We start from the raw sequence: 27,615 nt of genomic DNA, 5'->3' as shown, positions 1-27,615 counted from the left end.
TTGGTACCTAATGCTATGTGGGAGATAAGATGCTGCAAACTGGAAGCTTTGAGGGGATTTTTGAAAGTGTCATCAAAATTGCTAAATTTAGAAAAGCTGTGCGGCTTGGTACTTTGGAGTAGAAAGACATCGGTACCCATTTTAGATTCGGGGGAATGTGTACTTTCCAAAAATATATGACTTTCTGGGGTGAGCGTACTTTTTATTCTTTAGTTTATTAGAGTATCTCTGCTGTGCCTTCCCGATATTGCCCTTTTGGTAATACCTTCTGCCTTTTTCTGTTATGAATGCCTTTCTCTAAGGAGATCTCCTATTCCGCTTCTCCTTGAACTCACCTCCATTTACATATCCACTACCAAAACACCTCCCAAAAGCCCACTTGTTTCTCCTGTCTGTGCCCCCTTTTGTGTAGTCCTACCTCTTCTCTCCCTGGTAACTCCCAATTAGCAAACCTACCACTAGATATTCCTCCCTTATGCTCAATTCCCAGCCCTCTTTCATCTTGTGTCTCCTCTTCTCTTCTTGTCAGATGCATGGTGGGACACTACACTTTGGTGTGGTGCATAATACACTCACCCTTTGATTGCCCAACAGTCATAACTTTCCTGGGCTAATAGGAAATGCTATCCCATCCAAGACCTTTAGCATACAAGTGGCAGGACTTACCAGATGTAGGGGATTTAAGCCTGTGAAGTCATATATATGTTATCTGTATGTCTGATGTACAACATACACACCCATTTATTCTGCTTTCTGATGATCTGGAAGCCCCACCTGCAGCTTCCGCTGTACCAGAACCCCCCGCGAATTTCTGGGTGTTGTAGCTCAACAAGAGCCAGTGGTGTGGCAGTATATATGCTTTTGTACTGATTGGAGGACTTTTAGCTTTGCTTTATACAGTGTAATGAGATTAACTCTGTTTTCTGTGAATTAAAGTTGCACTAATGGATGTCCTTAATGTAACCAACACAGCATCCGGTGAAGAAAGAAGAGCAACTATACAGGCCTATGGACTTTCAGGTAAATTTAAAGATATCTCATATTAAAATGTTGTTGAGGATTAAAAGTTTAATAACACAAAAAGACTAAGTTTCCCTTTAATTCTGATGTTTTCTTAATTCATTCTAAACATGAACATGGAAAGAGAGCTGCCTGGCGTACTGCAAATCTCTGTACTCGACACTCCCATCTAGCACAGGTTTACAGTGCATCGGGTCCTGCCTTGAAAGGTGAAGACAGAAGAGGAACTATACAGGCCTATGGGCTTTTAGCTTTTAGTTTTTAAGTGTAAAGCAATCTTATATTGAAAAGTCATTGAGGAGTAATACTTTTATAACAAAATAAGAACAAGTTGAACTTCCCCTTTAATTTTTTTTTCTTGATTAATTCTGAGCAGGCGCATTGAAAGAGAGCTGCCCGGCATGCTGCAAATCTCTGTCCCCGACTCCATCCCAACACAGGGATTTGCACCGCGCTGGGTTCTGCCTTAACGGTGAAGAAAGAGCAACTATACAGGCCTATGGACTTTCAGGTAAATGTAAACATATCTCATATTAAAATGTTGTTGACGATAAAAAGTTCAATAACACAAAAAGACAAAGTTCCTCTTAATTCATTCTATATAGGAACATGGAAAGAGAGCTGCCTGGCGTACTGCAAATCTTTGTACCCGACACTCCCATCTAGCACAGAGGTTTGCAGTACATTGGGTCCTGCCTTGAAAGGCGAAGAAAGAAGAGGAACTATACAGGCCTATGTGCTTTTAGGTAAGTGTAAAGAAATCTTGTATTGAACAGTCATTAAAAGGTAATACTTATATAACAAAATAAGAATAAGTTGAATTTCCCCTTTAAATTTTTTTTTTATTCATTACACGCAGTGAGATGCAGTGGGTACAGAAACCCCAGGTACATTACACGCAGTGAGATGCAGTGGGTACAGAAACCCCAGGTACATTACACGCAGTGAGATGCAGTGGGTACAGAAACCCCAGGTACATTACACGCAGTGAGATGCAGTGGGTACAGAAACCCCAGGTACATTACACGCAGTGAGATGCAGTGGGTACAGAAACCCCAGGTACATTACACACAGTGAGATGCAGTGGGTAGAGAAACCCCAGGCAAATTACATGCAGTGAAATGCAGTGGGTACAGAAACCCCTGGCACATTACATGCAGTGAGATGCAGTGGGCACAGAAACCCCAGGTACATTACATGGAGTGAGATGCAGTGGGTACAGAAACCCCAGGTACATCACATGCAGTGAGATGCAGTGGGTACAGAAACCCCAGGCACATTACATGCAGTGAGATGCAGTGGGTACAGAAACCCCAGGTACATTACATGCATTGAGATGCAGTGGGTACAGATGCCAGATATTTAGGCATTGCCCCCCCCCCCCCCCCACACTGTAGCAGTATCATAAACCTAACATGTTTGTTTTACAACTATGCAGTCTCATCAGGGATCCACCTGAAAACTAAAAAAGAAACAAAACAATGGCAACAGTAAAAATAAACTACAAGTGCACAAACAAAGTACAATTTGTTTTTTCAGGGTAAAATAATGACAAATTGCAGGTAGGGTGCAATGTGCAAGAAATAGTGTTTTGCAAATTTGTCCCTGTCCTGCACTCTTCTAAATTGCTGTACCTAGCACTGTTACACTTAGTGATCCATAACATACTGTTATCATGCGGGTATCTAAAACCAGTCTGGTCGATCCAAAAAGATATAACCGGTGAATTGACTTTCTGCTATAAAGGCCTCATGTTCCACCAATTTTCTCCAAAATTGTAGGGGAGGAGGATCTAAGGACTTCCAATGCAACAGAATGGATTTCTTAGCATAGTAATGCAACTGTAGATTTCAGATATTTTAATAGCAATGATACCTGATAATGCAAAACTGAAATCTTCTATTTTTGGAATGCTTAAAAAAATTACCATATATACTGGAGTATAAGCCGATCCGAATATAAGCCGAGGTACCTAATTTTACCTAAGAAGACTGTAAAAACTTATTGACTCGAGTATAAGCCTAGGGTGGGAAATGCAGCAGCTACTGTGGCTATGAGTTCCTGGATTGTTATACATGGAATTATAATGTTGCTGTAAGTTCTGGGCAATTATACATAAAACTGACTTTTATTTACTTACTGAGTAACATTGTAACATAGTAAGTTGGGTTGCAAAAAAGACATACGTCCATCAAGTTCAACCATAATGCCTATATATAACCTGCCTAACTACTAGTTGATCCAGAGGAAGGCAAAAAACCTCTGAAGCCTCTCTAATTTGCCGCAGAGGGGAAAAAATTCCTTCCTGACTCCAAGATGGCAATCGGACCAGTCCCTGGATCAACTAGTACTAAGAGCTATCTCCCATAACCCTGTATTCCCTCACTTGCTAAGAATCCATCCAGCCCCTTCTTAAAGTTATATAATGTATCAGCCAGCACGACTGATTCGGGGAGGGAATTCCAGAACTTAACAGCTCTCACTGTAAAAAATCCTTTCCGAATATTTAAATGGAACCTCCCTTCTTCTAAACGAAGTGGGTGCCCTCGTGTCCGTTGGAAGGACCTACTGGTAAATAAAACATTAGAAAGGTTATTATATGATCCCTTTATATATTTATACATAGTTATCATGTCACCTCTTAAGCGCCTCTTCTCCAGTGTAAACAGACCCAACTTGGCCAGTCTTTCTTCATAACTGAGACTTTCCATACCCTTTACCAGCTTAGTTGCCCTTCTCTGGACCCTCTCTAACTCAATAATGTCCCGTTTGAGCACTGGAGACCAAAACTGAACAGCATATTCTAGATGGGGCCTTACCAGCGCTCTGTAAAGGGGAAGAATAACCCCCTCCTCCCGTGAATCTATACCCCTTTTAATACAGCTCAAAACTTTGTTTGGCCTTGCAGCTGCTGCCTGGCATTGCTTGCCACAGCCAAGTTTATTATCTACAAGGACTCCAAGGTCCTTCTCCATTATGGATTTGCCTAGTGCAGTCCCATTAAGGGTATACGGGGCTTGCATATTTTTACATCCCAGGTGCATGACCTTACATTTATCCACATTAAATCTCATCTGCCACTTAGCTGCCCAGATTGCCAGTTGGTCAAGATCCTGCTGCAGGGATGTCACATCCTGGATAGAATTGACTGGTCTGCAGAGTTTTGTGTCATCTGCAAACACTGATACATTATTCATAATACCCTCCCCTAAGTCATTTATGAACAAATTAAACAAAAGTGGACCCAGTACAGAACCCTGAGGGACCCCACTGAGGACCTTATCCTTATTCCAAGTAGAGAATGTACCATTAACAACCACCCTCTGTACCCGATCCTGTAGCCAGTTTTCTATCCATGTGCAAACGACTTCACTAAGACCAATATGCCTTAGCTTAGAAAGCAGTTGTTTGTGGGGAACGATATCAAATGCTTTGGCAAAATCCAAATAGATTATATCTACTGCATCCCCACTGTCCAGCTTCTTACTTACCTCATCATAAAAAGCAATTAAATTGGTCTGACATGACCTGTCCTTCATAAAGCCATGCTGATTACTGCTCATAATGGCATTCTCCACTACATAATTTTGAATGTGATCCCTTAACAAGCCTTCAAATAACTTGCCCACCACGGATGTCAGACTTACAGGCCTATAATTGCCAGGCTGAGATCTTACTCCCTTTTTAAATATGGGAATGACATTCGCCTTCTTCCAATCCCTAGGTACCATACCTGATGAAAGAGAGTCTGAGAATATCAGAAACAAGGGCCACTGCAATTCTGCCCCTAGCTCTCTCAGTACCCGAGGATGTATTCCATCTGGCCCAGGTGCCTTGTTTACATTTATCGTGTGTAACCCTTTAAGCACCATATCCTGTGCCAACCACTGTGTAGTTGGAGCTGAGGCAACAGTGAAGCTATTGGGTGGGACTTGGCCCACTGGCTCCTCTACTGTATACACAGAAGAAAAGAACTGGTTAAGCACATCTGCCTTTTCTGTATCCGCTGTAACCATATTGTTATTATAACTCAATGGGGCCACACCCTCAACCTGCATCTTTTTACTATTAATATACTTAAAAAACTTTTTGGGGTTAGTCTTGGCCTCGGCCGTGATGCGCTCCTCATTTTCTATCTTTGCCTTCCGGATTGCTGTTTTACAACACTTGTTATAGTGTTTATATTCATTAAACGCAGCTACTGTCCCCTCTGACTTATATTTCTTAAATGCTTTCCTTTTTTTCCCTATTAACTTCTTTACCTCAGAGTTAAGCCACATAGGGTGATTCTTAACATTTCTACTTTTTCTTATTAATGGAATGAATTGAGAACAGTAATGATTTAATATCATTTTAAATGACAACCATTTCTGCTCTGTGTTTTTATCAGAAAACATAAAGCCCCAATCTATGCCCTGAAGCGCTGCCCTTAAGGAGCTAAAATTTGCCTTCCTAAAATTCAGTGTCTTTGTTGCCCCCGTGTAAATTTGTTTCCTGCACCAAACATCAAATGAAATAACATTATGGTCACTATTACCCAGGGGTTCAACCACTTGCACATTTGCTATACGTTCTGAGTATGTATCTGTAAAATATAATAGAGCTGCTAAAGCTTGAGTTAACTCAGTGATAATATCCAGTCATTCAAAGTTGTCACATCAAGCATCATATATATATATATATATATATATATATATATATATATATATATATATACAGTATGTACTCACAAACACCATCCAGAAGTCAATGCCCCTCAGGGGTCAACCACAGTACATAAGGGAACTGGCTTGCAAGTGGCACCCCAATTTTTTTGCAAATTTCAGGCAATCACCATAGTTATTGTCATTGCACTGTGTAGGCACACATGCTCTCCATTTCCCTCTTCATTATTGTGGTGCTGTGTACTGAGGATGTGACACCTTTCACTAATATCCGCAGTGATGCCTACAGCCTGTGTTTACTGACTTGTGTTTCTATCTGCAGCATCTTGCCGTTAGGAGTCTATACTGAGCTGCTTTTCACTATCAGTGCACTTGAAGCGCTGGCAATCTGTATTGAAAAGTTTAGTGTTACTGTTGCTTTAACCAGCTGCTTTTTGCTATACTGTTTCAGGAGTCACTATATACAGGGCCCATGGTGTATGTTTGTGCTTCTGTAAATGCCAGGGCCTTCTGTGATCCCAGTCTGGATCTGGGGTATAATATATGTTTGCCTAAGTAATTTTCTTAGCAACATACTACAACTCCAATGTTTGCTTACCTCTGAGCTAGGCTGGCTGCACTAGCAGCAGAGCTGCCATTTATAATAAGAGACACATTTGTTATAGCCTTAGCATAGAAACAGTCCACAATTCCTTTATCTCTCTGTGGACAGTAACCAAAGTCATCTCCTGTGACCACCAGTTTGATCCTTGAGCCTATGCTGAGCTGCTTTTCACGTTCAGTGCATTTTAAGTGCTGGCATTCAGGTGGTCGCGAAGAACGGGCGAGTAAACCGGGCGGGGCGTTGTGCCGAATGCCGAGTGCTGGCTGGCTGGTGCACACGGAGGAGGGTGCGGCGGAATGACGAATGCTGAGTGCTGGTGGCCAGGTACACCAGCGGGCGGGGGGTGCGGCGACCAGGTACAGACGGGGGGGGTGGATGGTGCAGCGGAATGCAGAGTGCTTGTGGCCAGGTACACACGGGGTGGGGGGGGGCGGTGCGACAGCACGCTGAATACCGAGTGCTGGCGGCCAGGTACACAGGGGGCGGGTGCCTGCATTCACTCGAGTATAAGCCGAGCACGAGTTTTTAAGCACATTTTTCGTGCTTATACTTGAGTATATATGGTAAGTGTCTATGCAGTTCGACACATCATAATACAGTGGAATAAGGATACTTACTTACCACTAAACAGTTGATTGCTAATAATAATGGTGTGGAGTGGTGATGGTTGGCAATGAGGTATGTATTCCCAGAAACAAAAAGAAAGAAGAACGTAAGAATTGGTGGCAATTCCCCAGTAGAACTGATGGCAACTAAACTGCATGAACCATACTGGTGGCAAAACAAGGCATGGAGGGTCATACATGTGATCTGGTGTTTTCTAGATAAGGGATCTTTCCATAATTTTGATCTCCATTTACTAGGTTTAAATGGAGATCAAAATTATGGAAAGATCCCTTATCTAGAAAACACCAGATCACATGTATGACCCTCCATGCCTTGCTTTTGGCAACAGGCCTGAAATGGGATTTAAAATAGACCCTGAGATTTCATGTACTGTACACAGAGACCCAAAATAGTCCCCCACCAGCCAAATAGAGACTGTCTACTAGCCATACAAAAAAGGTCATAGCTTTAAACTGGAAATCCCAAATGAGACCTACTCAAAGTTCTAAAGTTCTGGGAGCAATTAATAGAGAAAAACATCCCTCTTTACAATGTGAAATAAAGGCAGTTTTATGAATATGAAATGGTATGTGGAGGTGAACATATGCTGCATGCATCCCTCTGATAAACTTCCCACAAGTGTGCTGGAAATACAGTGTATTCTGAAGCTAGGGTTAGCCAGAAAAGGCATGTTCCTAGGCAAAATGGTAGATGGGTGCTAGAACCCAAAACACAGAGCTCTTCTGCCTTTAACTCGAGTTCTGCTCTTGGTTAAATTGGGAAGTACTGGCCAAATAAAGATTGTTAAGGAGTGGAAGAGAAAAGGGAGAATTGTGAGTGGGGAGAGGCTGTTGAGTGGTGTTGGGGCAGGCAATGCCGGGAGTTTGCCTGGAGATGCATGTATGCATTGGCCTGGCTCTGATTAATTGCATTTTTTTATTTTGCTTCTGATCAGCCTCTTATCTTTCCCACTTGCATTATTAAATGAGCCACAGCACAGGAATCCCATGCAGCCATGTTAATGGGTGCTTAGGAAGGTAGCAATTTTGCTCACCTTTACTAAGAACCTAGACAGTTCTTATAAGCGTTTAGCAAGCTAAGGGCTGAGTAGTTGGCCAGCTGTGTCAGGATTCCCTAGTCTATAAAAATGTAAGTCATCATGTTCTTGGTCTCTTTCTGTTGATTGACACTTAAGGAAGGGGGTGGTTGGTTCCAGAAGAGCCTAAAGTGGTGGTAGGCCTCAGTAGGAAAAGTCAGTGTTTGGAAAGACTTGTAAAAGCTTGCTCTAGAAGTAACTGGTGTAGCTAGCTAAGTATCCTGAGGCTCCAACGAGGAGGCAAGAAGAGCTAATGCCCTGGGTGTCACCCGCCAGAATAGAGAATCAAGTGGTAAGGCAAATTAGTCTATCTGCAAAATAGTGTTACAGGTGTTTTAGATGCAGGGTCTACTACCTCAAGTTTTATAGTTCTTCCATACGGGTTTTTTTTTTTGTGTACAGTCAAATACACCTATTTCTGTCCAAAAAAACAGAACATTCACATATTATCAACACATTGCTGAATAGTTAAGACTTAAGGTATGGAGTTTCAAATTATGGATATCTAGAAAACCCCCAGGTCCCGAGTAATCTGAATAACTGGTCCTATTCCTATTTAGCATTATAATGGCTCATTGATAGATATATTTAGGACCACCAAGCTTCTTAAAAAGCAAAGGTTCATTTAAAAGCATTTTTGATACCAGATTTTTCCCATTAAATTAATCTCACTTTGTTTTATAAAATTAAAAATGATAATTGTGACAATTTTTTTCCAGGAGCGATACATTCTGCCAGTTTGTTAACAAGTGCCTTGAAAAAGACGTTTTTAACAGACCGAGTGCAAAACAACTATTAAAAGACCCATTTATCAGTAATAACATTTAGCATGCAGTACAGTGAAAGAATAGTCAGCTTTTCTAGAATGCAGTCAACTACCTAAAGATGACCCAGGGGAAGGCAAGGAGGGAGCAGCTAGTCTAGTCCTAGGATTAAGATTTGCTTGCTTCAAAAATAAAAGTTATCAGAGAAATAACTGCCCTTGTCTGCACTGACAGTATATTTTTGGTTATGATTTATTTTATGGTACCACAAGGGTTATCACATGATTGATTTGGAATATACCATAACACTCTAGTATTTGTGCATACATCTGCATATAGGCAGGCATAATTGTTTTGAAAAGGCCATCCAAGGTTTGTTTCTATTAGGCATGCACCAAATCCACTATTTTTGGGATCCGGGCCGAACCCTGAATCCTTTGTGAAAGATTCCAGGGCTGTGGAGTCGGAGGCAATTTTGGGTACCTGGAGTCGGAAAAAAATGAACCGACTCCTACTAAATTTAAATGGGAATAAAAACATATTAAAAACAGAGGAGTCAGAGAGTCGGAAGTATCAGAAACTGAGGAGTCGGAGAATTTATCTACCGACTCCACAGCCCTGAAAGATTCAACCAAATACTGAACCTAATCTACAAATCAGGCTAAGGGTTAGGTGCAGTGAAAAGTTTTTAACTTCTGTGTTTGTAAAAAAAAAAAAAAAAAAAGTCGAGTGATTTTAAGGATTGTTTGGCCAGAGGCATGGATTTGGCCGAATCTGAGTTTTGCTAAAACAGGAGGAATCCTGGATTTGATGCATCTCTAGTTTCTACAGGTACTGAGGTTATGTTCCACACACAAGAGTATTGCATTGGTTACAAAGTTTACTATGTCCCTCCAAATTAAATGGTAGATCAGTTTTAAATTCTTTATTCTTCTTGAAAGTGCATGTAAGAAAAATCTTTTTGGGATAAGATAATGCTCTTTGGAGGCAGGACAAACTGAAGTAACTTTTCTCCAATCTCCTTCCTGCCGGTGGAGAGTAACTTAACTACTCTCCTCTAAGAGCTGAGCAGCGAAAAAAAAAAAAAACAAACGGCAGGGAGAAAGATTTTTCAGGTAAGATGATCTCTCTCTCAGGCAGCCCTTAACTGTCAGTGCAGGACGACTGGGGGGAGTCCCAAAGCCATCTAAAAATAGGGGGCTAACAAAACACTAACAAAGTAATAGATGAGAAAGGATCTAAACTGTTCTATGTAGGAGCTAACTTTGTGCCACCGCTGCTTGTAGCACCTTGATGCCAAAGGCTGCCATAATGTGAGCGGAAGAGCTCAGCCCGAACCCACTTGATGTGCTGAGGTCGGCCCGCACATCACTACTGCACTAACAGTTAAGAGCTACATGAGAAAGCTTATTTTTGCTGTCTGTATAACATTAATAGCAGTGGCAGGCAGAGGGGCATCCTTTAGTCCAGAAGGGAGCAGCCATTGCTACCATTTTATTTATGTTAGGGCTCAGTATTGAAAGGTTGTCAAAAGTTACATATTCTGTAGTAGTAATATTCCATGTCCTTTTGAAGAAAATATTATACCCCCCTTAAAACATTTTTTAAAATCAGATCAGAGGTCACCAATGTTGTGTGTTACAGATTCTGGCCAGGCCATTTATTGTCAGTTCTATATTACACAGCAAATGAGGAGTGCTGGGGAACGGAAACGGTCCATTCAACGTACACAAGAATAAATTATTTTCAAGTGTTTGTAGATGGCTTACTTGACGGATACCATAAAAAGTTGCAGTCTAACAAATTTTCAGGTAATTACAAAGACTTTAAAAAAATTATTTTATTGATTACTTTACAAAATGTATTCAAAGGACATCAATTCAAAGTAGCAACAAAGGTAAACTACAGGTGGTCCTGTAATGACTATGTACAAATAGCATTTAAAAGCTTTTTACATTTTTACATTTGTTTTAGCTTAACCACAAAATCTGAATCAATTTCCTCCCACCCCACCCAAATAAACCCCGTAACTGAGTGAAGTTTCCTTACAAACTGCCACCCATTTGCCTCCCTGTAAATCCTATAAATATGGAAACCAAGATTATCCACCCAGAATAATTTTTATCACACAGTAACATGCTCACAAATTCATTCACAAGACCAAACAAAGAAAGTTAAATAAAACATGAAATCTTAATTTAGAATTTTGCCCCTCCCCACAAAAAACTAAACAAAACCCAAAACTGCCTGCTTCTCCTTTGCACAAAGTGTAAAACAGACTTCCACAGACCTAATGGTTTAAATATGCACACATCTGTACTTACACTCTTAACACTGATAACAAATAGCTACCATTATATGCATTAAAAAGTCAGATCTATATGCATTAAAAAGTAAGATCTATATGCATTAAAAAGTAAGATCTATAACCTATTAGCATTTACCTGTTCACCCTCCCCATTTTGTAAGCCCACATAGCAGCAACCCAGTGGTACCAGAAAACCTGTTGGTAATGGCTGTAAATATTGCAGATGTCTGTAGCCTTAGTTAAAATATAAAATGCCCAGTACACACTGCATCTGTCCAAATAGGACACTTTTCTACCACATGTCCAGTTATTCACTTTTGCCAGTGACAAAGGCATTAAAAGGGGTTGTTCACCTTTAAGCTAACTTTTAGTGTGTTATTTGTGTCCTATTCTGATTCTTTGCTGTTGGTCTTCATGTTTAAATTTTAGTTTTTAAAATTTCCTTACTCTTCTACATAATTTCAGCCTCAAAATGCAGATCACTGACCCAGTCAGCCAAAGTATTCCCCTGTATGTTTACAGTTACTATTCAATAATTATTTTTTATTCAAACCACTGCCAGATTCCTATGGTAAACATAACCCTAGCAACCAAACTGCAACATGTCTCATAAGATCAGTGTCTGCCATACAAGTTAATTTAAAGGTGAACAAAACCTCTAAAGGCAGAGAAATTGGAGGCACATTTAAAGGAGAAGGAAAGTCTCTGGTCAGCATAAGCTCTATATAACATTATATAAAGATTATTGCCTGCAATATGCTTAAGTGTTTCAGTAGAATCAACTTCCTGTGGCAGGTTGGTGCTACTGCCTCTTCTGTTTTAGTATGCGCACTGGAGTCTTTTTAAAAAATTTTTTTTTGCATATTTATGCGACGCACAGGTCACATAGCGATTCAACACATCAACTGGATGGAGAGAAAGTGACACATGGTGGCTAGAATTTACGCTCAGACACTGAAAACAAACGTTAGATCAAAATTTTACTCAAAATCTATCAGATAAAAATATAGTATATGGAGGAAAATAATATAAACGATAAAATTCGTACCAAGTTGAACTATAAGGCCCGGGTGTAGACACCCCGAACCTAACACAAGTATGGAGAGCTGAAGCTCATAAAGTCTAATGGTAATCGATTCCACTCACCCAGGTCCCAAAATGGTCCGGGTGCTCAGGGCCCCGAACCCGTAGCCAAGGTGACAATTCCAATATTCAAACGGTGTGCATGGTGGCTAGAAGTCAAAGAGCGCATTATCACTTCCATCAGCGATAAGTGTGGTTCAGTTGGCACAAATAGTGGCAGAGGTTTTATATAATTGATTTTCCTTCTCCTTTAATGTGGTTCTGCAGATAAGTATAACCACTGGTACATTTTATAGCCCTGCAGAACTGAATCCAGAACTTTTTCACCTCAGCCAGAAGTATTTTTTAAATAAAATCACTTTGGTCCTGCTGACCAGCTACAGCTGTGCCCAGTGTTAAGCTAAAAGTGAATATCCTTGCAAAAATGTAACCCTTCTTACATTCTGAATTAGCGAATTAGCACTAAGAAAATGAAAACTGTAGATATGGATCTTTTGATCCTTTATAAGTATATAGCTTTGTGGCCATTAAGCTACTAAACATACCCAGTACCACACCTACATCCAGTTGATTGTGAAGGAACTACAACAATCCAAGAATGCCAGACAGTCAATGGGAGGCAGCTATACTAACACTGGGAAATGTTTGCATGATAGACAAATAGCAATCATTCATAAAACATTCAGGAAACCTATAGGAGCTGACAGGCATTTTACTCTGCAATCTAAATGCATACCCACTGCTACTTATCACCAGAAATGTACCAATATCTGAACGTACAGCTGCATGGATGCAATACCCAAGTCAAATGCTAAAGTGCAAGTTTCATTCTACCTGCATCTAATGCAGAACATGCTGCAATAAAATAGCATTCAACAATACCGGTACAGACTTTAACCAGACATCTTGTCGGCAGCTGATTGTAAGCAGCTGTCTGCACATTCGCTTACAAAGCCAAAACCTAAGAGGTCACACCAGAGTAGGAAAATAAATTTTCATTCCCATAATTTCAGTAGGTTACCCACCCTGAACAAAATAGAATGATATGAAGTTTAGGATCTTGTGTATTAAAGCACTGTAAAAATTGGAGTACATCGTAATTCTAATTACAAAAACAAATGGCAGGCACTTTAATACAGCTAAGCACAATTCATGAAGGACCTGGGATCTTATTTGCATCAGTCTTTCAATAAAATTCATTTTGTAAAACAGCTGAAAACATTTGTTGATAAATAACGCAGAGGGGAGTATTTAAAAAAAAAAAAAATACACGACTCTCCCAGATGACTGGCATTTACTGGGGAGGCACAAAGCCATAAGATACCAAGGCACAGGCCGAGAGCAATGTCATTCACAGGGAGACCTTATAATTCAGCAATATATGTTGAATATTAGGCCCTTGATAGATCCCAAAATATCACCCCATAAATCTTGCATAGCCTTGATGAAGCAGCAAATTCAATTTTATTTCAATACAGATACTCATTCTTCTTGATGGCTTGTTGGGATGGCTCAGGAGAGGTGTTGGTGTGGTTATCAGCAAGAAATTCCAGTTTCATTGCAAACAGAAGGGAAGGGAGAAAAACAGAACAAGTTCATCATATGTGTTCAAGTAAAAGGGATTCATTAGTGTGGCAATCAACTGCACATAAAGTCATCCAAAGATGGCAGCTTTTCTAACTCATAAGCATCAAATAGATCACTGATGCCTTCTTCATCACCAAGACTTAAAAGATAATCTTCTTGCATGAGAGGAGGAAGCAAGTTTACAAAAGGGGCATCCATATTTAAAGAAATTTGATCTTCTGTCTGCTGAAGGAGGTTGGTTGGAGAGGTTAAAGGGGAGATCCCTTCCACAGAGCAATTCACATTTTCCATATTAGGCGACAGTGAATCTGATGGGAGGGAAGGAGACAAAGTGAGTACAACTATTTATACAAAGTGCACATTCTGTACTGTATATATTCTGAGAATATACCACATTGGTTATTCTGTATGATTTAGCACATTTGCTTTTCTTTACTGGAGGCAAAGCAACCCCTTCAAATTTCACATATAATACAAGTTAAGCTGGAATTACATCGCCAGATTTGATAGGGCTGATTTCAAATATGGTAGACAACCTGGGTAGGTACAGCACTTAATAAATCTACTAGTGCAACGCTTTCAGAATGTAGTAATTCGCTGTTCAATTTGGGGCTATCCATTGTCCGCTGGCACATGAACAAAGCCACAGCTCCTTTTGGGGGTTCATCAGCCCTAAAAAACGAATCTTAGTATTTTGCCATCCCTGTATATATGGCCATGTCACACTAAGTAAATTCAGAGCAGTTTATATGAAACAACTTTTTAGGGAAATTGTGTACAAATAAAATTGGAAAGAGTTTACCTTTGGAGTGTGGTTTGGGCTTGGATACATTTCCATTGTGATCTTGATTACACTGCTTTACTGGGCTGCTGGATTCACTCTCTTCAGGACACAGGTACACCTCAATTGCTCCTTGGCTGCTGGACAAATGTATCTGCAAACTCTGAACACAATCAAAAAAGGTTATGAGGCAGTGCTAAACTTTCAAAAGTTTCTGAAGTAGAAATTCTATTTATTTTGTTTGACTATATTATAATGCATTTTATAGAAGTTGGAAATGGGTGAATGGTTTATTTGAGCAATTCTAAAATAGAGAGAAACATGTTATTTTGTAAACAGTCTCACTTAAACAGTCAAAATATTTGTATGTATATTAAAGTTTTATACAGCTTTTTTCCTATTTGAGTTTCTGTGTGGGCATTGCCTTTAAATACACACCATCTAGACTCGGGAAAAATACTAGGATGCGCCAAACCATGAAATGTGCATGACTTCCACAAAAAAATGCATCACCAAATCCAAATCTTATTTTGCTATACACAAATCATATCTGTGATCATAGTTGCTCACTGGCTAAGAGGGAGTTCTACCATTAATAGAGGAAGCGATTTTGCCATGTAACATGCAAACCATAAGTAATTGCAAATTTTATTTATTATTGCAATTTAAGTTTGCGTTTAATCCATTAAAAACCATCATGTATCAACAGTATATGGAATGAATGGGATTGTCCTAAAGATACATTTTGCCTGTTAATAACCAAAAAAATGATTTATTGAACTAAACAGTTTGAATGTCCATGTTTGGTCCAATAATCAGATTCCCAATATTCAGCTCTCCCCTTTCCCTCTTGTTTTGTTAAGTGTTCATTAATGGTTAGATATGCTATTGTAATACAATTACAAGCTTTTTTTGCATGTATAAAAATGTTAGTTACCTCAACAGGATCAGGCACTTCAAGTCTTGTTTCTGGAGGGGCTCTTATCACAATAACAGTTTGTTCCTTAAGGCCACTTATTTTGCGTATATCTTGATATGTTACATAAGCTAATGTAAAGTTATGTTAAGGCAATAATGTCAGGATGATTAAAAAAAAAGTACACATTATGAAACAAATAAGTAAAAGTTGAGGTATACTGAATAAAGGGGGACATTTACATCTGGATATAGCATACATACAGCCAACTGCTACCACTTTTTTTCTTAGGACAGAAGTGTATCTATTTACATTTAAAATAACTGAATTAAAGTGGAGGCATCACAATAATGAAAGTTAAATAAGCTAATTATCTGCAACAGTAAAATGTTTGTGATAGCAGATCATGTATTGCCACCGCAACTGCCCTGCTTTCCAGTCACCTATTTACCAGTTCTACTTAAGAGAACACTTCATACTAACATCATACAGGTGGGCAACCTATTTGGCAGAATGCTTAGGTTAGAGGATTTTCTGCATTCCATTTCAGCATTCCTTCTACCCTGCATGCTTATATACACAGGTTGAGATGAACGCAGAACAATGTGTGCAAAGGGAACTGAGTGAACACAACTTAGTACTAGATCCACTCAGACTTCTGCCACCTAAAGCTATAAATATAACTACTAACAAATGATTGATAGCAGACAATTGGTGTATATTGGTCAATGTCATGGCTAAATGTTTAAAAAGCACCACAATACTAAAAGTAACATAACTAAACATGCACAAAAAGGATATCTTTGATTCTCTGCATTTTCTGTTAAGTGTTTTAGATCTAGAGTACAGTTTTTTATTAACTCATCTAGTTTATTCTCCTCTTGAGCAAGTTCTGAGAGTTCCTTAGAAAGTTCCTGAGATTTTGCCAAGTTGCCTCCATCATCAGGTAAAGTACAGCCCCTGTAAATAAGTGAAAGGAAAAAAGGAATTACTACTAAATATTACATATCTGGTAAACCTACAGCAGTTTAGACGAATATACAATGCTGCACATTAGTTATGGGTTTAATTTTAAAAACAAATTTGATCTGATTACACATTAAAACAAAGCATTGATAGTTTTGTGCAATCGCCAACTATAGTATGCTCACTATAACCCATCCTAATCTTGTTCCATTGCCCACTATGGAAAACAGAGGGACTTCAAGTCCCAGAATCCATTATGAAGAAACAAGTGAGAGGGGGGGTGGCCATTCATTGGTTGAAAAAACTGGTCCATGCAATCATTTCTATTAATATTAAATTTATACGGACGATGATCCTCAGTGGATCGAAACACGTTGATTTGGACATCAAATAAAGGGCTAATTTTGCAGCTTGTATGCTGTGAGTGCCTTCTAGGATATATTGGTAAGCACCCGGCCACTCTACATCTATATTTTAAGGGGACCTGTTTCCCTAGGAAACAATACTTACACTTTATTTGTTATTTAAATCTTCAGCCCTGGAATTCACAATCCCAGCAAGCAGCCAGGTGCCATTTTGTGGTCACTTATTAAGGTAAGCTTTGTATCGTGCCAAAATCTTATGTGCCAAAATGGAAGACCTGAGGCACATGCCCATGCACCGGCTACACAATTACAGAGTTAAGAGGGAGGGTAAAAGTGAAGAGTGCAGCGACATCAAGTAGGTGCTGAATGGAAACACCTCTATGCCTAAAGCATAGGGGTGGGGAAGGCACAGCTGGGATTATTTATAAATACTTTTATATGGGTATGGATGTGTTAATTAAAAAGAAATTTAGGTTTCATGTAAAGGTCTTTTTATACAAATTTTTATGTCTAGCCGACAGGTCCCCTTTAAGGCAGATAGGCTTTTTTTCAGAAAAAAAAGCCTAGCAGTTATAACATGATTAACCAAATTTTGTAGCGGTTACCCTCAGCATCTAGGAAAAGATATGCCTAGCACTATTACTGTGACCAAAGATGGTTTATTGAAAAAGCTTGGTCTGTCAATATAAGTCAGAGGGGACAGTAGCTGCGTTTAATGATTATAAAAACTATAACAAGTGTTGTAAAACAGCAATCCGGAAGGCAAAGATAGAAAATGAGGAGCGCATCGCGGCCGAGGCCAAGACTAACCCCAAAAAGTTTTTTAAGTATATTAATAGTAAAAAGATGCAGGTTGAGGGTGTGGCCCCATTGAGTTATAATAACAATATGGTTACAGCGGATACAGAAAAGGCAGATGTGCTTAACCAGTTCTTTTCTTCTGTGTATACAGTAGAGGAGCCAGTGGGACAAGTCCCACCCAATAGCTGCACTGTTGCCTCAGCTCCAACTACACAGTGGTTGGCACAGGATATGGTGCTTAAAGGGTTACACACGATAAATGTAAACAAGGCACCTGGGCCAGATGGAATACACCCTCGGGTACTGAGAGAGCTAGGGGCAGAATTGCAGTGGCCCTTGTTTCTGATATTCTCAGACTCTCTTTCATCAGGTATGGTACCTAGGGATTGGAAGAAGGCGAATGTCATTCCCATATTTAAAAAGGGAGTAAGATCTCAGCCTGGCAATTATAGGCCTGTAAGTTTGACATCCGTGGTGGGCAAGTTATTTGAAGGCTTGTTAAGGGATCACATTCAAAATTATGTAGTGGAGAATGCCATTATGAGCAGTAATCAGCATGGCTTTATGAAGGACAGGTCATGTCAGACCAATTTAATTGCTTTTTATGATGAGGTAAGTAAGAAGCTGGACAGTGGGGATGCAGTAGATATCATCTATTTGGATTTTGCCAAAGCATTTGATACCGTTCCCCACAAACGACTGCTTTCTAAGCTAAGGTCTATTGGTCTTAGTGAAGTCGTTTGCACATGGATAGAAAACTGGCTACAGGATCGGGTACAGAGGGTGGTTGTTAATGGTACATTCTCTACTTGGAATAAGGTCCTCAGTGGGGTCCCTCAGGGTTCTGTACTGGGTCCACTTTTGTTTAATTTGTTCATAAATGACTTAGGGGAGGGTATTATGAGTAATGTATCTGTTTGCAGATGACACAAAACTCTGCAGACCAGTCAATTCTATCCAGGATGTGACATCCCTGCAGCAGGATCTTGACCAACTGGCAATCTGGGCAGCTAAGTGGCAGATGAGATTTAATGTGGATAAATGTAAGGTCATGCACCTGGGATGTAAAAACAGGCAAGCCCCGTATACCCTTAATGGGACTGCACTAGGCAAATCCATAATGGAGAAGGACCTTGGAGTCCTTGTAGATAATAAACTTGGCTGTAGCAAGCAATGCCAAGCAGCAGCTGCAAGGGCAAACAAGGTTTTGAGCTGTATTAAAAGGGGTATAGATTCACGGGAGGAGGGGGTTATTCTTCCCCTTTACAGAGCGCTGGTAAGGCCCCATCTAGAATATGCTGTTCAGTTTTGGTCTCCAGTGCTCAAACGGGACATTACTGAGTTAGAGAGGGTCCAGAGAAGGGCAACTAAGCTGGTAAAGGGTATGGAAAGTCTCAGTTATGAAGAAAGACTGGCCAAGTTGGGTCTGTTTACACTGGAGAAGAGGCGCTTAAGAGGTGACATGATAACTATGTATAAATATATAAGGGGATCATATAATAACCTCTCTAATGTTTTATTTACCAGTAGGTCCTTCCAACGGACACGAGGGCACCCACTCCGTTTAGAAGAAGGGAGGTTCCATTTAAACATTCGGAAAGGATTTTTTACAGTGAGAGCTGTGAGGTTCTGGAATTCCCTCCCCGAATCAGTCGTGCTGGCTGATACATTATATAACTTTAAGAAGGGGCTGGATGGATTCTTAGCAAGTGAGGGAATACAGGGTTATGGGAGATAGCTCTTAGTACTAGTTGAACCAGGGACTGGTCCGATTGCCATCTTGGAGTCAGGAAGGAATTTTTTCCCCTCTGTGGCAAATTAGAGAGGCTTCAGATGGGGTGTTTTTGCCTTCCTCTGGATCAACTAGTAGTTAGGCAGGTTATATATAGGCATTATGGTTGAACTTGATGGACGTATGTCTTTTTTCAACCCAACTTACTATGTTACTATGTCAATGCTTTTTATTGGCACATGCAGGAGGTGCTGGTATACCCACAGGTTACAGGCCTCAGTGTATAGCTATGGGACCTGTTATGCAGAGTGCTTGGGACCTGGGGTTTTCCGGATAAGGGATCTTTCTGTAATTTGGATCGCCATAGCTTAAGTCTGCTAAAAATCATTTTAATATTGAATAAACCCCATAGGATTGTTTTGCCTCCAATAAGGATTAATTATATCTTAGTTGGGATCAAGTACAAGGTACTGATTATTACAGAGAAAAAGAAAATAAATTTTAAAATTTAGAATGACTTGCTTATAATGGAATCTATGTGAGATGGCCTTTCCATAATTCAGAACTTTCTGGATAACAGGTTTCCAGATAAGGAATCCCATATCTGTACTACCAAATACATCCATATCTAATCAGCTGAATATTTCAGCACTTAAACACTTATCCAGGTAATCTTATGGTCTACCTGTGTTTGCTTGGGTTTACCCTAAAAACTCTTACTACACAGTACTATGGGTGAAATTAAACTTAACGCTGTGCCTTGCAAAGGTTGTAACCATAGTACTTCCTCTTCAGGTACACTCTCCAGATGGCCTAAGAGCCAAATGGGACCAAAAACCTGCAGTCCCTTTTCATTTCCACATCTGCTGATGTGCTGCACACTGGTTAGCATGGTGCATCAGCAGATCATATTTCCTTCCTGGCATAAAACTGGCTTGTGCAATTAGCTTTGTAGAAGGTCTGTTTTTCAAGTCAAGAGAGGGTAAAGCTACTTACATCCACTGTATGTTGTTCTTTGATTTCTTTTTAATGAGGTGAATTCCTTCTAGTACATTTGTGATATCATAAATTCTTCTTTTCTGCACCTTCAGGACTTCAGCGGCTCTGTTTAAATCCACAACACCATCAGAAGACTGGCTGAGCAGCTGAATAAACTTCTTTGTCAGGAGACCAAGGGAGGTGTCATACCGGGTTTTTTCCAAGGGAGACTTTGGAGCTAAACATAAGCAAGCAATGGGTACAAAGTATCACAAAATTAAATCAGTAGCACAACAATAAAAACAAAGCCAAGCTAAACCTATGAACACATTCAGATATACTGCCTACCATGACAGAATACAGCTTTGCACAGGATCTCCTGGGAGGAAAAAAAAATATTCTAGAAAATAATTTCATATTTTTGATGCCTGGCTTCATATGGGCATATGTTCTGTAACCCATTCCCATCATCTCCCACATTTAAGGTTAGTTTCAAAACTATATGAATAAAACCTTTTTTTGTACAAGCAGGCTTGATGTTCATTGGTTTACTAACAGAGGCCACTATTAATACATTCAATAACAGCTGGCATATTAAGGACTAACAAAGAGCTATACTAAGGCAAGCTTTCACTGCTCTCTGCATATAAAGCATGCATGCATGTTCTGAAACACTCATTTTGTGCAAAGTCTTCTATCAAGTCCATTAGATTGCTTACTCTTGGGGCTATCTGGACAATGCGTGACTGCCCTTCCTTTGCCTTTGGGTGTCTTCAGCCCATCTGAGAGATACTGATGACTGCCATCACCAAGTTCCAGTCGTCTCTTTGCCTGGAAAGAAAGATTTACTGTTAACTGACCAAATAATAAATACAATGAGCACCATGTAGAGGCACAACAGTGAAAGGTTTTAGGTGTGAAGTAAATATCAGCATGCAATGCCCTTCTAAAGTAGTTGAAACAAGTTCAGAAACTGTAAAACTGCACCTATTCAATCAACTAAGTGTTGCAGTTACAGGATAGTCCGCGCCCATTTACAATGTACATAAAATACACTGCCCATCGCTCAGCACAAACTACAATTTATTTTCTTAGTCACTGCAGGGTACAAGCCCCCAGAGATTACAAGTGCACAGATTAGGTCTGAAAATATAGCTACACAGTCTACACAGGGTGTAAGCTTCATTTTAAATGACTGTTATTGTCCAAAAACCTAGACAGAAGACACCAGGCACATCCTAATGACCATAGGAGATAGCCGACTCATCAGTATATCCATGTACCTTACTTAACCAGAAAGCCCCAAGCATTCTATTCAGATTAAGGATCTATTCCACAATTCCATCTTAAAATTATGTATTGCCTGGTGATTGTAGCTTCTAAAGATATGTATTATAACATTTGCACACCCTTGGCAGGCAGATTGCGCTTATACTTAACCTCTTACTGCTGTTGTGACTAAGCACTCTTTACAGAGGCAGCAAACACCAATTTTACAGTTTCGACATGACCAACACCATGGGAAAATATTTAAAGCAACATCAGCTTTATGCTAAAAAATTATACCTATGTACTTAGCTAATAATTGGCGATGTACCATAGTGGGGTGAGCTTTCAGGCTATAATTATCAGCTATGGCCAAGAAACAATGAAACCGCTTGCCCCAGCCCGCTCCAGGGCTTGCACTTATGGCACTGTAGCAGCCCATGTGCAGAGATGCATGTGGATTCCTATGCAAAAATGCATACATATTTCTGTGCCAAAATCCACACAATGCAGAGGCCAGCAATTCGGCAGAGAAACAGCTAAAACAAAACATGGATGTTACATAGTATACCATGCAGTTTGAGTGGCTTAGCACACAAGTATTTTGTCTTTAAGGCAAAGACTATCGATTGTGAAGAAACATAACACAAACCAATAGGTGGTATGCCAATGTAGTGCATGGGCAATTCTAAAAGCATTGCACCCACCAATCAGCATTTGCTTGTTTGCTGCAGCTTTGGGTCAGTAACCATTGTGCTATTAACCAAACATTTTCAACTTTTGCCTTACACAGGCCTAGAGTAGCAGCATAAAGGCGACAATGGGCCCGGTCAGAGAGGCAGAAAACCTGCATCAGTCACCAATGTTAAAGGAGAAGGAAAGGTAAAAACTAAGTAAGCTTTATCAGAAAGGTCTATGTAAATACAGCCACAAGCACTTTACAGTAATGCTGCACAGAGTCCTCTATCAAAAGAAACACAGAATTTCTTGTCTTTTTGTAAACTTTTAGAAAACTTCTTAATTCCCTGGGCCAGAGTCTGTCCAGTCCTCTCCTCTCTACTGCTCCCCACTCCCACAAACTGCTCGTGAAGTAACTTCATCTAAATAGTAGGGCCCATGTATAACTGTAGAAAGGGAAACTATCCCTAGTGAAACATCTCAGAAATCCACACTAGAACCAGATATACAGCTTTTTTAGATAAGTATTACAAATAACACAGGAATAGCTCCACATTTACAAGTTACTGCAATCAAAATGAACAGAAATTGTTTTGCAGATTGTTAGCAGTACCACTGCTCACCAATATCAGTAATTGGACATACAAAATGAGTTCAGCTTGTTTGGCAAAGTCCCAATTTGGTTACTTACTGGGCCAAGTAATGCTGATCCAATTGCTGGCCTAGTGGCCAACGACGATCAAATCAGCATTTCTAAATTTGCCTTATTTTCTGCAAGGCCAGTTGGAAGGCCATAGAGGCAGGAAGAAAAGTGCCAAAATAGCATTTAAATATTCTATAGCTGTTTGTAACTGAATAGGTTTTTAAACGGTAAATCTCAAGTCACGTGTACATGTTGACTGGAAGCTGGGGATATACAGGTTTCCAGAGTATATGCCCATGGCCAGCAACTGCTGCCAGGAAGCCTAAAAATGATGCATCTGAAGATGGCAACTGCCAATCACATGGTACGCTGAAGTGCTGGGATTTTTAAAAAATACCACCAATGAGTTTGGGGAAGGAGCCCTTTGATAAAACTCATCTCAACTTTGGGGGGTGGCTTTATGAGCTTCTTCAGACATTTGATGTATTATCTAAAAAGCTTAAGACTTCAAGTTTTTTTGATAAGGGGTCTTTCATAATGCGGATTTCCATGCCTTGAGGCTATTTAAAACATTAAAATATTAACACCTCCAGTAGGATTGTTTTGCCCCCGATAAGGTTACCGTATATACTCGAGTATAAGCCGATCCGAATATAAGCCGAGGTACCTAATTTTACCTAAGAAAACTGGAAAAACTTATTGACTCGAGTATAAGCCTAGGGTGGGAAATGCAGCAGCTACTGCTAAGTTTTAATAATCAAAATAAATACCAATAAAATTACATTAATTGAGGCATCAGTGGGGTATATGTTATTCAATATTTATTTCAAAGAAAAACAGTAAACTAGCTCTGTAAGCTGAGAAGAGGGTCAACAAAAACAATATTATATATATTATGAGTACTACCCCACACTCATTGCACATTGGCAAACTGGCAGCAGACCCAGTCCCGGAGGGATGTAAGGGGAAATAAGTATTGCTAGTGGGAGCCTAGGCCAGGGCACTGGAGGGTCTGGTTGCAGGTGGCCTAATTTGCACACAAAGGAGAGAGGGTGCTAGTCTAGAGGGACCCATGGCACCCGACTCGAGTATAAGCCGAGGGTGCCTTTTTTCAGCACATTTTGGGTGCTGAAAAACTAGGCTTATACTCTAGTATATACAGTACTCTAGAAAGACTCTGGTATCAGCCATAAATTAAGAGCATAGGACCCTATAGTACATGGTAGGGCCATATGTTGTGTCTTTCTGGATAATGAGTGGCTTACAGATCCCACACCTGTATACACCAGTAAGTCGGCCCAAGGCATGGATGCATATCTTGGTGGAATGATTGCTAGTCAATTTTACCTGTATGATAGATGATCTAATGGCAGCTTGGGAGGGAGTGGGGGAAAAAGCAAAAAAGAACCTGTCACAAAGCTCAGGGCTGGCAGGGAGCTGGATTTGGGGGAGGGAGAGGGGCATGACCTCAGGAGCTGAACTCAACTGTTAGTAGAAGCCCACCAGCAAATTTAACTCTTTCATTACAGGTTAGCTACTATTCTATCCTATAAAAGTGGCCTGAGGGAAAAAAAAAAAAAGACTGCCTAGTTACCACAATGCTATAATCCAAAACAAGACTCCAGATATCCCCTCCACTATTGCTCCTGATATACATGGTCTTTAGGTAATGACTGATATATGGGCAAGAAAAAGGTTTTCCATAATGTAGGCCCATCCATTTTGACACACACAGTTGGATTCTCCAGTTAGATCTCAAGCAAAGCTGCATAACCCAACCCCCCCCCCCCGTAATAAATCCCCTCCTCCCCCCATTCGTGACAGATGTAAAAACTGCAAATACCCAGGTGACCTTTCCCCTGCCCCCCTCTCCAACATCTCCATCCGGGGCGGCTACACATATAGGCCTGAAGCAGCAGGAAGCCCACAGCAACTAGGTGCCAAGTACCTACAAAGTAGGCATGGAGCAGGCACAAGCCCTGAGCCTATAGCCACACATTACAGGTGCGGTGCAACAGGAAACACTTCCCCCACACTTTGCATTCCCATCTCTAACATACAATAGATACACATCCCTTCCCACAGCACAAATACTAGATGACAAAATCGCAGTAGTTTGCTAAAGGTTGTGCAAAACTAACTGCCGCCCAGCGCCTGAACTACAATTCCCAGCATGCACCCAAACCGGCACGGCATTCTGAGACTTGTAGCTCAGCTCCAGGAATGTTTATGCACTTGCGGAGGTGGGGGCGACAACTCCTTACACTATGCGCCTACACAGCTGTTACTGAACTCGCTTTCTTGTAGTTCAACAACAGCTGCAGATTAGAGATTCCTGGCTAATACGTGGGCAAACTTGTGGGCTGGGGAAGGGCTGTCAAGCATTAAGAACCTACAACTAACACCTCCCCAGCTGCTGCTGAACTCAACTCCTCAGGCTGTGTGGGGATGCTGGGAGTTGTAGTTCAGGAACTGCCGTAGAGTTGCAGCATAGAGTGTGATTACCGGTGGGCGCCCCAGTGCTGGTTGGAGCTGGCCGGCTCTGGTGGCGGGTCCGTGAGGGGTGGAGTAGATAAAACTGGCCGCTTGCTCGGGGATACACAGTCCGTGGTGATGTAGCGGGGGACCGGGGGAAGAAATGATCTGAACGTATCCGCCGCCTCCTGCGCCAACGACACCTCCTCCCCCGGCGATGAACCCCCCCGCCAGACCGGAACCCTTGTCCGTGCCCTGCAGACCGGGAAGCAGCAGCTTCTCATGCCCGCCCTGTGTTCCCTTTCTCATCTTCCTGACTAGTGTCCCCCGCTCTCCTCCAGCGCCGCTCCTGTCCCCGGGCCGGGATCGCTCTCCCTTTTTCCGATCCCCTAAATTCGCTCCGGTCTGGGCCTTTGCGCTGGAAATAGCCGGGGATGCTGTTACAGGAGGACCTTAGGACGCATAGGACAAGCTCACCGGAGGGGTATCAAGCACCGGGGGAGGCAGATGGAGGTGGATTGTGCGGCTGAGAGTGATAGGGCCCCGGCTCGACTGCCCCGCCACTGCCGCGGCTGAAAAATGGCTCCAGGAAGCTGACAATGAATGAAGGGATGCGGTTTACGCGCGAAGGTCCTCCCGCGAAACTCAGATTTCCCGCCGTAATTTTCAAACTGGATTTGCATATCCCCGCCTGACTCTGAATTGCTTTCTCTGATTGGTACATGGTGCGCTCGAATTCAGAACGCCGCGCCGCCGATTGTTCCCGCCTGCTATTGGCTCTCAGATCAGACCACGTGTCAATGTGCCTTTAGTGACGAAACACGGAACACAGAGGGCGGGAATTCCCTAGACCAATGCCGGGGGTTTATGGTGAGCGTCAGAAGTTCGTAGGCAGTTTATGCTTGTTTATTAGGGAAGATTACTTTTTTTCTACAGAGTAATTTTTTTTATCTGTAAATTGGAAACTAAAGGGATGTATTGGCTTTGTTGAAACAGCCCTGCCTGAGAAGCAGCATTACCCAGTATCCATTGTTATAAGCACAGCATGACAGTAAAGCGGAGAGTAACGATTGCTATTCTTCTCTCTGTTATTTTTAGTATAGTTTATAATAACCGGAGAGAACAAGTGGGCCTCAATGTAGGAAAGTGTCCACAGGCCCTTTCTTATTTCCACCATAGGCCTATATAAACCTGCTGGTGGCACCAAGGAGGCCCAGTCCGGCACTCAGGGGGCAAGTACCTATTGGCTAGCTGTGCCCACAGAAAGGTGGTTTACTCTATTCACTACATTCATTTTTGCATGGTACTTTAAAATAATACACGTTATAATCTCTGTGTATTGCTATGAGAAGTTCCAGCATCATTTATTGTTGCGCATAAGGATGATATTTATATAATGCAAGGCCTTTGTGTCATTTGTTAGTCAATGTTCAGTTTGTTGCTGTTTTTACATATACCAATTCTGTGCAGGTATTCTGATAAAAATGATACTTTTCTTTAAACCAATACTAGTGCAACTGCCCACAAATACATTTTCCTAAGGCAAGCATCTACATTAACACTGTATAAAGTGTTATGTAATTCTTTAGTTTTGAAACCGAGTATCTAGTACAGGTATGGGATCCCTTATCCAGAAAGCTCCGAATTACAGAAACACTGTCTCCCATAGACTCCATTTTAAGCAAATAATTCAGAATTTTAAAACTGATTTCCCTTTTCTCTGTAGTAATATAACAGTACCTTAATTTTACTCACTTTTTTTTATTGTTTGTAAAAGCCCTGATACTCCCAATTCCAACAATACCAAATATGTGGTGGTACCCCACAGTTCCTGTCCAGAAGTAACCCCCAAACTAAAGCAATACTTAGTACAATATCACACCAGAACAAAGCAGAAAAGCGCTTGTAACAGTTAATGCAGCATAACTTATATGTAAATCTAAAATATCCCCTCATGTTTGGTATCTTTAGAAACTACAGACCTTCAGGTTTCTAGGTGCAATGTAGTTTTCACTCAAAAGCCAAATACCTTTTGTCAGTGCATTGTGAAATTTGGAACTTTTTATGACATTTTTTTTTTTTTCTAAAACGTAAACTTGGACGCATGATCAAATGTGGATTTGACAAAAAAAAATCTCATAAAAATTTTCTAACAAAGGCATATTTGAAAGACAAACTTCTCCTGAATAAAATGATGCCCCATATGTATGGGTGCACATAAAGACATGGGCACCAAACACTCCAAAGCAGGGGCAATGCACAAGGGCAATTACAGCTAAAAA

The 27,615-nt window shown here is 40.7% G+C and overlaps 1 protein-coding gene and 1 long non-coding RNA gene across 2 annotated transcripts; one reads left to right on the top strand and one right to left on the bottom strand.

Annotated features, from left to right (window-relative positions):
- Nucleotides 1-146: 146 nt before the first annotated feature.
- On the top strand, nt 147-13,397 carry LOC108647855. The gene is made up of 3 exons (XR_004223342.1): nt 147-1,531; nt 1,626-1,766; nt 10,440-13,397. It is a non-coding gene; the product is annotated as an uncharacterized LOC108647855 (long non-coding RNA).
- e2f3 (E2F transcription factor 3) lies at nt 13,197-25,896 on the bottom strand. Its single transcript, NM_001011109.2, is given in 7 exon segments — nt 13,197-14,040; nt 14,535-14,676; nt 15,451-15,565; nt 16,231-16,389; nt 20,290-20,509; nt 20,991-21,102; nt 25,364-25,896. Coding segments are annotated over 7 exon segments (1,284 nt in total). The 5' UTR covers nt 25,643-25,896; the 3' UTR covers nt 13,197-13,783.
- Nucleotides 25,897-27,615: the final 1,719 nt, after the last annotated feature.

This window comes from Xenopus tropicalis, chromosome 6 (assembly GCF_000004195.4).
Source record: "Xenopus tropicalis strain Nigerian chromosome 6, UCB_Xtro_10.0, whole genome shotgun sequence".
Taxonomy (NCBI): domain Eukaryota; kingdom Metazoa; phylum Chordata; class Amphibia; order Anura; family Pipidae; genus Xenopus; species Xenopus tropicalis.
The sequence above is the reverse complement of the archived record's forward strand: the minus strand, read 5'-3'. Positions and strand labels throughout refer to the sequence as shown.